This window comes from Octodon degus, unplaced genomic scaffold (genome assembly GCF_000260255.1).
Source record: "Octodon degus isolate 3935 unplaced genomic scaffold, OctDeg1.0 scaffold00023, whole genome shotgun sequence".
Lineage (NCBI taxonomy): Eukaryota > Metazoa > Chordata > Mammalia > Rodentia > Octodontidae > Octodon > Octodon degus.
Genome location: NW_004524599.1, coordinates 13510463 through 13523788, shown reverse-complemented (window position 1 = coordinate 13523788; position 13326 = coordinate 13510463). Strand labels below are relative to the sequence as shown.

At 39.8% G+C, this 13326-nt stretch overlaps 1 protein-coding gene across 5 annotated transcripts in view; it reads left to right on the top strand.

The window, feature by feature from the left end:
• Window positions 1–13326, top strand: part of Fars2 (phenylalanyl-tRNA synthetase 2, mitochondrial) — a 538274-nt gene that overhangs the window by 104844 nt on the left and 420104 nt on the right. For all 5 annotated transcript variants that reach the window (XM_023712148.1, XM_023712146.1, XM_023712144.1 and 2 more), the window contains one exon: window positions 9393–10028. In XM_023712148.1, coding sequence (XP_023567916.1) covers window positions 9417–10028 — 612 coding nt within the window. In that variant the 5' untranslated portion in view covers window positions 9393–9416. The remainder of the gene's footprint in view (window positions 1–9392; window positions 10029–13326) is intronic.

Below are 13326 nucleotides of genomic sequence, written 5' to 3'. Positions count from 1 at the left end.
TTGATGTTATTTGGAGTTCTATATGCTTTGGTTACAGGAATGTCAGATTGTTGTTCCATGTTTGGGAAGTTTTCTGCTATTACTTCTGCCCATATTTTTATTTCGTTTGTATTGACTACTTCTTTCTCATTGATGCCTATTAGTCTCACATTGGACGTATTGAATTATTTTTTTCCTGCATCCTAGTTGTTTTTAAGAGATCTTTTCTTACTTTTTCACTAGCTGCAATGGTTTCTTTAAGGTCAGAAAGTCTATTTTCACTTTCACTCAAATGGTTTTGCCAGCTTGTGATTGAGGTTTTAATTTCCTGTATATCACTTTGAATGTTTCATACATTCTGTTTCTTTCCTAAATTGCTTATTCAGGGGTTTCATCATTTTTATATTCTGCTCTATTTTTTATCAGTGTATTCTTTAGAAGCACTTAGTACTTCTTTTGTTGTAGTTATCACTACATTTTTTAGTTCAGAAATTATTTCTGATCTGATTTCTTCTATATCTTTCTGCAGTTGTTTCCTTCCAATGCTTTTATTTCAGAGATTTCAGGCATGTGATTTTCAGTTTCCTCTATGCTAGTGTCTTCTGCATTTGTACTGGATGGACTTGGGGCCTGAGACTGCATTTTGTTCCTTCTCTTTGTCATTTTGTATACCACTGTCTTCTGACCTTTGGTGTAGAGCTTAGACAGAGTTATTACCTTAATTACCTTAGCACCAGGTCTGGATCTACAAAGTTCAGATTCCTCCAGGTGTGTGTTGGTTGGATCTGGCTGGGGTCTGTCTGCTGTGCTCCACTTCTTCCAGCTGCAGCCATTGGGGGTGAACCCTTTGTGTTACTCTGGCAAGATGTTCTGCTCCTGAATCAGCTGGGTGGGTCTTGCCTCTAGCCTTTTTGCAGGGAGTTTTGCTGAAGGGTTCCGCACTGGGCCTGCACTCTGGGTCGAATGAGGATCTAGTGGGCACCAGGCTGCCTCATTCCCACACCGAGCCTGTGCTCTGGGTCTATTCAGGATCACGCAGCCCCGGGAGGTCTCACTCACATGCTGGTCTCACTCACATGCCGGGCCTGCGCTCTGGGTCGATTCAGGATCTGCGAGACCCAGGTCGTCTCACTCACATACCGGGCCTGCACCCTGGGTCTATTCCCCAGACTTTATTTTATTCTTGATAATAGCCATTCTAACTGGGATGAAATAGATTTTCTTTTTAGTTTATTTATTTTTTATTTTATAGAAAAGTAAAACAAAATAATAGGAGAATAAAAATAGTTGATACATTGAGCATTGGTTTTTTTAAAGTAGTTAACATACTTGATATGGGCTTATAAAATTCTCCAAATGAAATTAGCATAAATATTTCTTTTCAATGAACTAAGAGAAACTAGTGGTATAACTATATTGCATTTTTCTTTTTCCCTTCATTTCCTCTATCTTAGTTCCTTTTCAACAATTTCTTCCCATTTTATAATATCTAATGTACATGTTGGGCCTTAATTTTACTTTTATTTGCGTTTTTCTAATGGTTAAAAATGGTGAATTTTCTCATGTTCTTATTGGCTTTTGTACCTCTTTTCAGAAGAATGTTTTCAGTTTATCTGCTCATTTTGTGATTGAGTCGCTTGTTTTCAGGAAGTAAGATTTTTTTCTCAGTTCTTTATTGTTTATAGTGGTCCTTATTAAAAAATGTAATTAGCAATTTTTTTCTCATTCCTTATCTTTTTGCTCTGTCGATTGTTTTCTTTGCAGTGCCAATGCTTTTTAATTTGGTGTAATAGTGTCTGTTGTTCTTTTTTCTTTTTAAAAAATTTATGCAGTACAGGATCTATAGGGATCTATATGGATCTATAGGGGTCTATAGGGTCTATAGGGATCGGATAAACAGATCAGATTCATAGTGACCCTCCTGTTTTCCCTCCCAAGTGCTGGGATTGCAGGCATGTGCCTCCAGGCCCAGTCTCAGTTGCTGTCTCAGTGTGCCCTGGGTGCAGGGTCAGCGCTGCGTGCTGATGAAGAAACCACAGTCCCTGTGTCTGCCTAAGCAGGAGCCTTAATCCTCTTTGCTATCTGGCCGGCCCAGCATTTGTTGCTTCTGGATATTACTTCCTGTGCTATTGGCATTATTCAGGAAGTCTGTGCCTGTGCCTTTGGCTTCATGTCTCTTCCCGATGTGATCTACAAAATTTGTGTTTTTACAAGTCTTTGATCTGTTTTGATTTGACTTTAGTGCAGTGTGAGAGACAGTTATCTAGTTTCCCTCTTCTATAAGTAAATTTCCAGTTTTCCAGCCCTATGTTTAGAGAGGCTTTCTTTTCTTTTTGGGAACTTCTTAAAAAATCTGGCTGTAGGTGAATTAGCTTGTTTTGGTGTCTTCTATTATATTGGTTCATATATCTTCTTGTGTGCCAGTAACCTACGGTTTTGTTAATACAACTTTGTAGTGCACCTTGAAATCCAGTATTGTATCTGCAGCTCTTTAGTTTGTACAGGATTGCTTTAGAAATGGAGTTGTAAATATGACTGTGATGAGTCTGTATCATAGTCTTGTATATCCAGGAATTCTACCATATATATATCCTAGAGAAATAGAAAGATAAGTTGTGGAATTTTTACAGTGTCAGTGATGATCAGGAACTACTGAAAATAAGAAAATATTATATAACCATAAAAAGAGAAAGGATGTTGACTATACATTAACAGAAACAATTCATTAGTGAAGAAGTTAAAATATGCCGATGAATAGCTTCTTAGTTATGAAATAGGTTAGAATATATTGTATAGAAAACTACTACAAACATTTAACAAGCTTAATGGAATAAGGTCCCTGCTCATCAGCAGCGAGGTAAAGATCTTATTAATTTGCTATGAAAATATTTGTTGAAAATCTTCATCTTGAATAAATTTTCTGAGTTGATGAAATAGAACTGTACTGACACTACTGGGCTTTAAAAAAATTCATAGTGACTGATAGAAAGGTACCAATTAGTTTTAAGGATGCTAAGCATGGAGTGACTTTTCTTAGATGTGGTAGTGCTATAGGCATTCTGGAGATAAATCTGGTAGAGAATGCCCTCCGCCACCCTCAGTAAACCAGTGAACCCCATTTCAAGATGTTTAGGAAGGCTATACAATGTATGTAGACCTTGTTATCTATATAAGAAGGGATAAAGCCTTAGGGACACATCTAGATGCAAACCGTAACACTAGGAGTAGAGGAAATATAAATGTTGTTATTTTTAGGCAACTGTTGCACTAGGCAAAAGGTCTGCAAACCCATTTTTCAATTTTGAAATGTTTTTAGTTATTTGGTTTTGCAGCATTGTGACATCTTTAGTGCACTCTGGTGGCCAAGTGATTTCATGGCCCTCAGTCAGTGTGCACACCTCAAAAACAACCACACTGTACTTCCTATAGTGAATAGACTTCCATAGTGTCAAGACCTTTGAGGGCCAGGGAGATGGCTGAGTAGAATAAGCGCTTGCCTGGCAAGTGCAAGGGCCTGAGTTCAATTCCTAGATTTTTTTTTAAAAAAAAAAAGACCTTTGGAAAGAACACAGTCTTTCAAATATTGTTTATGCAATTACTCATACTTGAAATGAGTCTGGAAAATCGATGTTAGCAAATGCTTAATACTGATGTTTAAGAGCAAACCTAAAAATAGACATTGCAGTGGTTCATGTCACTAATAAAAAGATACTGCATTTGTCTTTATATGCCAAAAGTTGATAAGCCAAATCATTAAGTTGGATAAATGCTAAGCTTTATGAGGATCGGGGAAGTTATTGGAGTGGTATTAAATTCTCTGACTTGGGACAGATTGATGACAGTGATGATTGTCCTGTCATGAGCTCAGGAGAAAAATACCCTCAAGGTATATAGTGAACATGCACCATCATCAAGCCTAAACCTGGATGTTGTATGGTGATAACTGAGGAAGAGGCTGCTTGGACAGAACCCAGTGGTCAAGGAGGCAGGAAAGCCTTTTCGAAGGCCATCCATGCTAGGCCTGGCCAGTCACTAGGGGGTGGTGTAGGCAGCCTGTCATTAGATCCCCTGATCAATGCTGGTGATTACCACCAAGATGGCAGCACTGATGCATCTGCCTGTTCAAGGTCCTTGAACAACTCATGCCATGAACACGTGTGTAATGTAGGTACTAGCTTAGTGGAAACTAAGCTTTAATAATTAATTTCCTTGGAAATAAGAAATATTTCTTCTGACTCAAATGCAACCTAACACATTAGCTCTAACGTGTATTTAGCATTTCTAACCGCCCCCTTTGGTACTGGGAATTGAACTCATGACCTTGCATTTGTAAGGTACTTGCTGTGCCACTGAACTATATCCCTGGCCCAAGATTTCTTTCATGGATATAACTGAGAACCATATAATTGCTATACCATCAAGTATCACCAATTTCCAAGAATGTGTAAATGTCTCAGGAAAATAGTGCTGAGTGATTGACGCTGTGCTTATGACAGTTAATTTATAGTAAGAGAAAGCAAATTGGAAAGGTAAAGAAGTTTTGTATGCCAAACATTCTGCCTGCATTCTTATAAAAAATAATTGCTTAGCTGGTCACTGAATACCATTAATTAAACTACCTTTGACAGCATTATATTTATACTGGCATTTATTCTTGGTATAATTATAACTGGGTTTAATACAGGCCATTAAAATATCTAGAACTCATCTAAACAGGTATTTGAAAAAAAACTTTTTCTTATAATGGCATTTCTATTTTTTCAAAATATAATACATGTCTATTTAGAACTTTAGATCAAAGTATAAAGTATAAAAATACCAAGGTTAATCGCTACTAGCCTTTTTGTATAGGTCTTCCTGTGGTTTTTCTATATAGTATACGTGTGTGTGTGTGTGTGTGTGTGTGTGTGTGTGTTCATAGAAATCATAAAACTGTATCTTATTTATCATATTACATGTAGGTAATTATATTGAACATCACATTATAGGTATATAGTTATAGCATTAAAACTCTGCAACTTTTATATTCAATGGCTGCATAATATCTTACCAAATTTTATGAAATTATTGTTTGCTTATTTTCTTGTTTTGGGAATTTTATCTATAAGTGTTTTCTTTTGCAAATAATGTAGAAATGAAACTTCTTTATAATTAACTTGTGCTGGCCAGCACGGGTGCTAGTGGCCTGCTTCCTGCAGCTGGGCCCCGCCTTTCAATAGCTCATCCAGCTATGAACCCTGTGGTGGGTCAATCCTCATAATCCACTCATCTCTCTTGGCTCCTCCTCTGACTGTTGCTTCCTAGCGGCTAAGCTCTGAATGCATGAGTGTTTGGTCCTCCCTCATTTTTTTTAAACTGCACCCATTTCTGTTTTCATGTATATTCTTTTTTGTAATAAGTTCCGAGAAGCATCATTATCCTGTCAAACCATATGAATCATTTTTAAGTCTTGATAGTTCTGAACTGTTTCTAGGAAACATTATCACCAGTAATATAAGAAACTGCCTATTTACAGACATTTACTTTGTTTTCATGCTTTTCAGAAGGAACAAAAACATTTTTTAAAAAATGTATTTAGTACGGGGTCTCCAGGGTCTCACTACATAGACCAAACTCATAGTGATCCTCCTGTTTTCAGCCTCCCAAGCACTGGGATTACAGGCGCATGCTACCACACCCAGTCTCAATGGCTGCCTCAGCACGTACTGGGAGCTGGGTCGGCTTGGCACACTGGGGATCGAACCCCAGGCCCTGCCTAACAGGTGCTTTAGTCCGCTGAGCTATCTGGCTGACCCCAAAAACATATTCTTGATTTGCTCCTTTTTGAATGAAAGTTAATGAGAGTTGGCCATCTCCTCACCTTTATTTTGTACAGTAAAATGAGTGTGTGTTGACTAAGCCCAGCTTCATTTTTTTTCTCAGTAGATGCCAGTTAAGGACTGCATCTGGGGTTGATGGATGTGTTTGATCATTGTTGTGTGGTGCTGACCACATGTGACCTTTTGCATTCAGCTAACTGGCCCTTAGAGAAGCTTTTGGTCCAGTGGTGTTCATGCCCTATCTAGTGTTTTGTTTTCACAGAAGAATGATGAAGGCTGAGAGGATTGTTCAAACTCTTATAAAATTTTTTCATTCTGCAACAAACATTTATTCACGATTTTGCTACTTCTAGTCACTGTATTAGATTTATAGTGCTAAAGAAGGTTGATAGCACTCTTGATGTGGCCAAAACCCCAAACCAAACAAAGAGTCCAAGCATAATGCTGTTTAACAGATGCATCAGATACCTTTAGAAATGTTGCTTTTTAAGGCAGCCTTGAAGAGAAGTGGACTTGACTCCCATGCCCACTATTGGGACATCTCAGCAGCTGACTCCCAGTGGTAATGATTAATGATAAATAATAAATAATTGGTGTCATTTACCTACTGCCCATGCTGTCCCTTCAAGATACTATGAGGGCCAGTGAGATAGCTTGGTAGTCTAAGTACCTACCCTGGTAAGCAGAGGGACCAGAGTTCGAAACCCGGTCCTGCATGCTGTGTTGGTCCTGTCCCCAAGGTGTGCTGAGCCAGCAACCAAGTCCGGGCGTGGTGATGCACGCTTGTAATCCAAGTGCTGGAGAGGCTGAAAACAGGAGATCACTACTAGTCTGAGTTGTAGCAAGACCCTGTACCAAATACATAAAATGAAAAAACAAGATGCTATGGTATGTCATTTACATTCATTTGGAAGAGATACATTTTCATTTTGATGGAATGCCTCTGTGGGAACCTACAAATGGCTTGTGTGTTTGAGGAACTAGAAACTGTAAGGAGAAAGAGTTGGCAACCACACATAACTGCCTAAAAGCACCTTTTATGGAACAATCCTGAACTTTGTATAATAGCATATGTCATTCCAAGGAAGAAATGCTTTCTTGTGTCTTGCCGTGAATGCTGAATTGGGTAACTAACAACCTAACAGTGTGGCTTTGTACTAAGATGTGTAAGACTGTGTATGTGTATTTAAAATTCATATTCACTGCTGTGACAAGTTGCTGAATAATGTAGATGGGAAGACAGATTTCAGGTGGAGCTCAGTCCAAGTCACTTTTGATGCAATTCTGACAAAATAATACCATGAATGAATAAATCCAGAGTTCTCTGAGTGTGTGACAGTTTTCCTCCTGATAGTCGCAGGTGACGGTCCTGCGTACAGGCTTCTAACAAGCAGTATTCCAGCCAGCTCACGGTTAATTTGGAGGCAGGTATTTTCCTTTGTGCTTTTGAGGCCAGTAAACTGTGCTGCCTGTTTGCATGCTCATGTTATTTGGAGAAAGAGAATTGTCTCCTCGTGCAGTTTCTTTCCATGAAATTTGTGTGTTTTCTTGATATGATCGCATGGCCTTTGAAGTAAGATAATGATGTAGTGGAATATTTTATGATAGCTCAATAGCTTTACATTCCAAATTTTAGATTTGAGGGGTTTAGTTCGTGAACTGAAATTATTTATGAACATTCACATAGGACTCTTTCATTACTGAGATCCCTGATGGAATTAAAAACTGTGTTCTGTGGGACTGGGGACAGAGCACTGTTCTAGTGCTCCAGAACCTTTTGCTATTGCCTTACTTTTGTTCTTGGCACAGACTTTGTCTAGCTGTATGTGTATCTTCATTTATTTTATTTTATTTCTTTATGTATTTGGTATAGGGTCTTGCTATGTAGCTTAGACTCCTAGTGATCTCCTGTTTTCAGCCTCCCCAGCAGTGGGATTACAGACGTGCACCACCATGCTCAGTCTCGGTGGCCAGCTCAGCAAGCCTGGATGTAGGGCTGGTGGAACATGTGGTACTGGGGATGGAACCCCGGGTTCCCTGTGCTTGGCAAAGCAGGCACTTAGTCTGCTGAGCTATCTTGCAGGCGCCTATATGTGCATCTTTATCACCTTGTCTCAGTAGTGAATAGCCCATTGCTGAGATGACTTTTGGCTAGGAAATTTAGTGAAGTTATTGGACACCAGGCCCTCCCTTGTGCCTCGCCCCTGTTTTCTCCCTTCCTCCTTCTCTTCCTTCCTTTCTCTTTCTCCATCCCTCCCTTCCCAATCTTCTTCCACTTCTTCAATTTCTTCATTGTAATCTGGGTTAGTTTTCTGTCTTCTGGCAGCTCTATGTCCCTTCTCCAATAAATTCAGTCCTATTCCTGTTTTATTGTGGGTATAGTAGAACTATGCCTGTTTACAAGACAAAAATGTATTGGATGGATGCTACAAAGGTATCAGGTTTAAATGGCATGATTAGGTGTAGGGATGGGGAAGATTAGCATATATAAAAATAGTTTGAGCTGTCCATTAGTATAGTTTATCACCTTGTATAACATTTCCGTAAGTGTTCAATTTATTTTTAAATATTATTAAATAAAGGTCATCACCACCTAAAGTGGTATCTTTTATTTAAAACATTGAAAAAGCATTTTTAATGAAGCCAGAAGTCATGTGCTATCTGAAGTAAGCTGACGTTTGTAGGACAGAAGGCAGAGTCGGGGAAACTTGGCTGCTGAGCACACTTGTCCTTCTGTCCTCAGAGGCTTGCACGTGATCCTAGGCTTCATCTAATTTATGAGATCCTCGTAAGGTCTATGTGGACCTGAGGCTTCTTCCAGAGTTCTCTGGCCCTAGGACCTCTAATGCTCAGTGTACTCTCTCTGCACATAAGCAATAGCACAATGAAACCCATTAATTTATATAATTAATGATTGTTAATGCAAAGTGCTATTTTTTGTTGAAGAAAGTAGTAAAAATAAGTAATTTCCTTAAAGCTTTATCCTACATGAGGAGTTTAGAACATGGCAGCATTGTGGACGAAAATTCTAAAAGCTAGGAATCTAACTGATGAGAGAAATAAAGCTAGAAATTAGGAATGTAAAGGTGACTTTGAAGATACTTTTGATTTTGTGCACTCAACATTAAGCCTCCCAGTCTGTTTTCTGCCACTGTAACAGAACAGCACAGGCCGGGTAATTTGTAAAGAAAGGAAGTTCGTTTCTCACCTTGCTAATTCTGGGTGGGCTAAGATTAGGTGCTGGCATCTGGCAAAAGCCTTCCTCCTGTACCACCTATGGTGGGTGGAGGATCTTTATATTAGGAGACCACACCTACCACACTAATCCACTCTTGTGATGAGGGGCTTAGGCCCCACTTGGGGTGGTCCCTCAGGAGCTAATCACTGCTTGGAATTCCTTAGGCGTTTTGGAGGGATAGTTAAGCCCTAGCAGCCTCTGTTAGCAGATTTTCTTAACTGATCTTCCCGCTGTGTGGAGGGGTTGCTAGGGACACAGCCATGTTGGTAGGAAAGGTGGAGCTGGTGAGAAACCAGAGGCCTTACGTGCTATCCCAGAGTGCAGCCTCACATGTTTTCCATGTGTGCTCTTTCCAGAACCCGTGAGCAGAGGTTTCTACAATGGTTTGTTCAGTGCTCCGGAGAGTTGCCCGTGCCCACGTCTGCCTGGTGAGGAGGGCCAGTCATGTCTGCAGAGGCCACCAGCAGCGGGCGTGGGGCTCGAGACCAGCTGCGCCAGACTTTGCTGCTCCTGGAGCTCCGGGCAGTGTTCTACAGCTGCTGGGCAAATCCTACCTCCAGGACGACCACACCAACCTCACCCAGAAAGTCCTGTCCAAGGTCGGCAGGAATCTGCACAACCAGCAGCACCATCCTCTATGGCTAATCAAGGAGAGGGTGAAGGAGCACTTCTACAAGCAGTATGTGGGCCGATTTGGGACGCCGCTGTTCTCCGTCTATGAAGACCTTTCTCCTGTGGTCACAACCTGGCAGAACTTTGATAGCCTGCTCATCCCAGCTGACCATCCCAGCAGGAAGAAGGGGGACAACTATTACCTGAACCGGACTCACATGCTGCGAGCGCACACGTCGGCGCATCAGTGGGACTTGCTGCGTGCGGGGCTGGATGCCTTCCTGGTGGTGGGTGACGTCTACCGGCGCGACCAGATTGACTGCCAGCACTACCCAGTTTTCCACCAGCTTGAAGGTGTCCGGCTCTTCTCTAAGCACGAGGTGAGTCTTGCACGTTTCTTATCATTGCACCACATCATCTACATTGTGTTTTCATTTCAGCGAAGCCGGTAGAGTTGTCCTTGGTCTGATTTTGCTTTAATGAGTCATCTATCTTTAATGATGGCTTTGTACATACGTTCTCCTCAATATATTTGGCTGATTGTGTTAGTAACTACACAGATTGGTAGTTCTTTTTTTTTTGCTTACCACTTCTCCTTTCTTTCAATACTGACTAACCTTTCTCTGAATTGCTTGTGAGTGGTTACTCCATGGATCAAATTCACCCTTCATCTGAGATGAGGAAAAGTGCCACCCAGAAATGTGTGCATACATTCCAGATCTCAGTTAGTGGAAGTTGATTCTGTTTCCATTTTGTTAGAGATCAGTGGACCTGTTCTGTCCCTTAGAGGATTAGAGCTGTGTGGCCTCAGACTGTAAGCAGTGTTCTTCCCCCTAGTTTGCTCTCTGTTCTTTCCTACTGTGTATGATGATGTGGAATGCCTTCATGCTGTAGTTCTCAAAATGTGTGTGTGGCTGGGCTTAACCTGGCAAGAGTTTAAGCACCCAGAGTGCTGGGGTTATAGGTGTATAGCACCACACCTGCAGAGTTTGTATTTGGCTGCCCGAAGTCCTCTTGATCAGGAAGTTCTGGCCAGTATTTAAAATACCTAACCCTTGCGTTTGTTAAATGTTATTTGAATGCATTTCATCCTTTTTTTTTGCAAACTATGAAAATACTTAAAGAACTTGAGTCCATTTTCTACAAAATTTGTAACACCACTTGCTCCTCATTAATGTATTGTCTTGTAAAATTTATCTCCATTTTTACCGCAAAAAAATAGAATTAAAGTACTCTCAGGAAGTATTTCACTTGTTCCTGTAGCAATCCTCCTTCCAAACTTTGTTCATTGGGACAGGAGGAAAATTGGGCTACAAAACTTGTGTAAGCGTGACATAAATTGGCTGATAATATGAAAACGAATAGTATAGGATCCTTAGGCTGATAAATAACCCTTGTTATGTTCTATTAAATAAGTACTTAGTAGGGACAACTGAAAGAAACTGCCCTCTGCTCCCCTTTTCCTTCTGTTTATCTCAGAATGTTTTATTATCTTGTAAATCTATGATAATGGAAGCATAGGTTAGTCTTCTACAAAAAGGTTACTCCAAGCTGCATCCCAGGGGAGATTAGATGTACATTCCTACTGATTGAAATAGCTGGCTGCTTTCTGAGTTCAGCATAATAACTGTTGATAAGGACGTGGATATATTAGGAAGCAAAGGGAATGAACCCACAGGTTGGAATCTGGGAAGTGCAAAGTGTTGGAGCGCCACTTACGCGTAGTCTCTAAGCAGAGCTGTGATGCCAGCAAGATGACGTTCGCGACAGGGCGCCGGCAGGTGTTCAGTCCAGCTTCCCTCATTAAAGAAACAGGGAGTGAAATCGCACACTGATGTGTACCCCACATGCTGTGAAGGAGGTGGTGAAGGGCGTGAGCTCTGTAGCACTGAAACGGAGTAAAAGCCGGGCTACCACAGAAGGTGGAAAATACCCAGCGCACGGAGAATTCGACTTTGCCTTGGCTCATATTTGTTTTGGGTTCAGTGCAATTTAGCATGTAGCACACATGGCTAATCTAGTCCTACGTTGTTTTATAGTTAAAATGTATGTATGCATACACACGTATATACATAGGATCTCCTTATAGGTTGATAAGATGGCTCCACATATATTGTTTCATTTATTTCTCTTAGCAAACACCTTGTGAGATAGATTATTTCCACTTGAACTGAAGGTCTGGGAAGGTTCAGTGACTGGCCTAAGGTCTCCTAACCAATCCATGGCAGCGTGCAAACCAGAACCCAGGTCTTCGGAGTTTGTTGTCAAATGTATTGTATTCTGCACATTTCCACAACCTTGCTTTGTAAGTGGCATCTGCTGCTGACCCAAGGGGAGCTTTTACTTCAAGAATGGTAAGTGGGAAGGAGAAGAAAGATGATGCATTCTGAATTCCTACTCTCAGCTGAAGTGTTTAAATCTTAACCTACAGGGCAACAGTTTTTCCTTTTGTGTGTATGTGTGTGTGTATGGGGCGGTGCTGGGAACTGTACTTCTGGCCTTTACACTGAACCACATCCCAAGACCTTATTCTTATTTTAAGGCAGGGTCCTATTAAGTTTCTAAGCTGCCTAGGTTGGCTTCAAACTTGCAGTCCTTCTCTCTCAGCCACCCAGAGTGTGGAATTAAAGGGATGAGCCCTAATTTCTGGCTCTAGGATTTTTTTTTTTCTACAGTTTTATTGATAAACAGATAGCAATGAGACAGTTTCAAATCAAATCAGAAGTACAGTTTTAGGCTTTTTAGATAAGTTTAATCATGCTATTAATATGTAATTTAAAAAATTATACCTTTTTAAAGTTTTCCTGTTATACTTTGTGATCATTATTTTAATCATATAGCAATTCTATTAAGAAGAAATATATTTATAGAATGACAGGATAGAAGAAATAATGATAAGTATTGAAATAGATGTAGTATGACAATATATTCATTCTACTGTTAATTGTAGGAAAAAACATTTTGTCTTTGATGAAATATAAAATGAAAACCATAAACAGCTGACTAACTTGAAGAAGCAGTCAGTAGGTGAAGTCTGCTAGGGATCTAATTTTTAGGGAAGGGATAGAAATGCTGAATAAACTAGAATTTGTTGGAAAAAGTTAGATTATAGCACCATATGTACCTTCCACACAGATAGATTTGAACGGAGAAATGCAGAATTGATGTCAGTTTGACAGAAATCAAGATAAAGGGAAGAAAATTCTGTGAATAGAAAGCCCAAGTTAGGACTGTAGACATAAGTGATAGTTTATATCAGTATTTCTAGGTTGAGTGGGTTAAGTTTAATAATGAAACAAACTCATTATCAGACTGAATGTTTCCAGAAATCTGGAGCTAAAATAAGCCAGAGATTGAAAATAAAGGTCAGGAGGGAGTATATCCAGCAAACAGGGAAAGACAGGCTGGTGTGCTGATATTAATAGTAGAAAGCATAGCATTTATGGAAAAGATGGTAACTAGGAACAAGGACAATAAAATGTAAAATGTTAAAGAAGTTCCATGAATTGTTAGCTTTTTTTGCTTATTTTTATTCATTTTAATGAGAAAAAAAGATGAAATGACAATGAAACAGTTTCAAAAAAGGTTAGTAGGACAGTTACAATAATTAATACATTGCATATTGTTGTCTTCATGGTAGTTATTCAGAGGACAAGACTCAGACATGATATCTTGTCT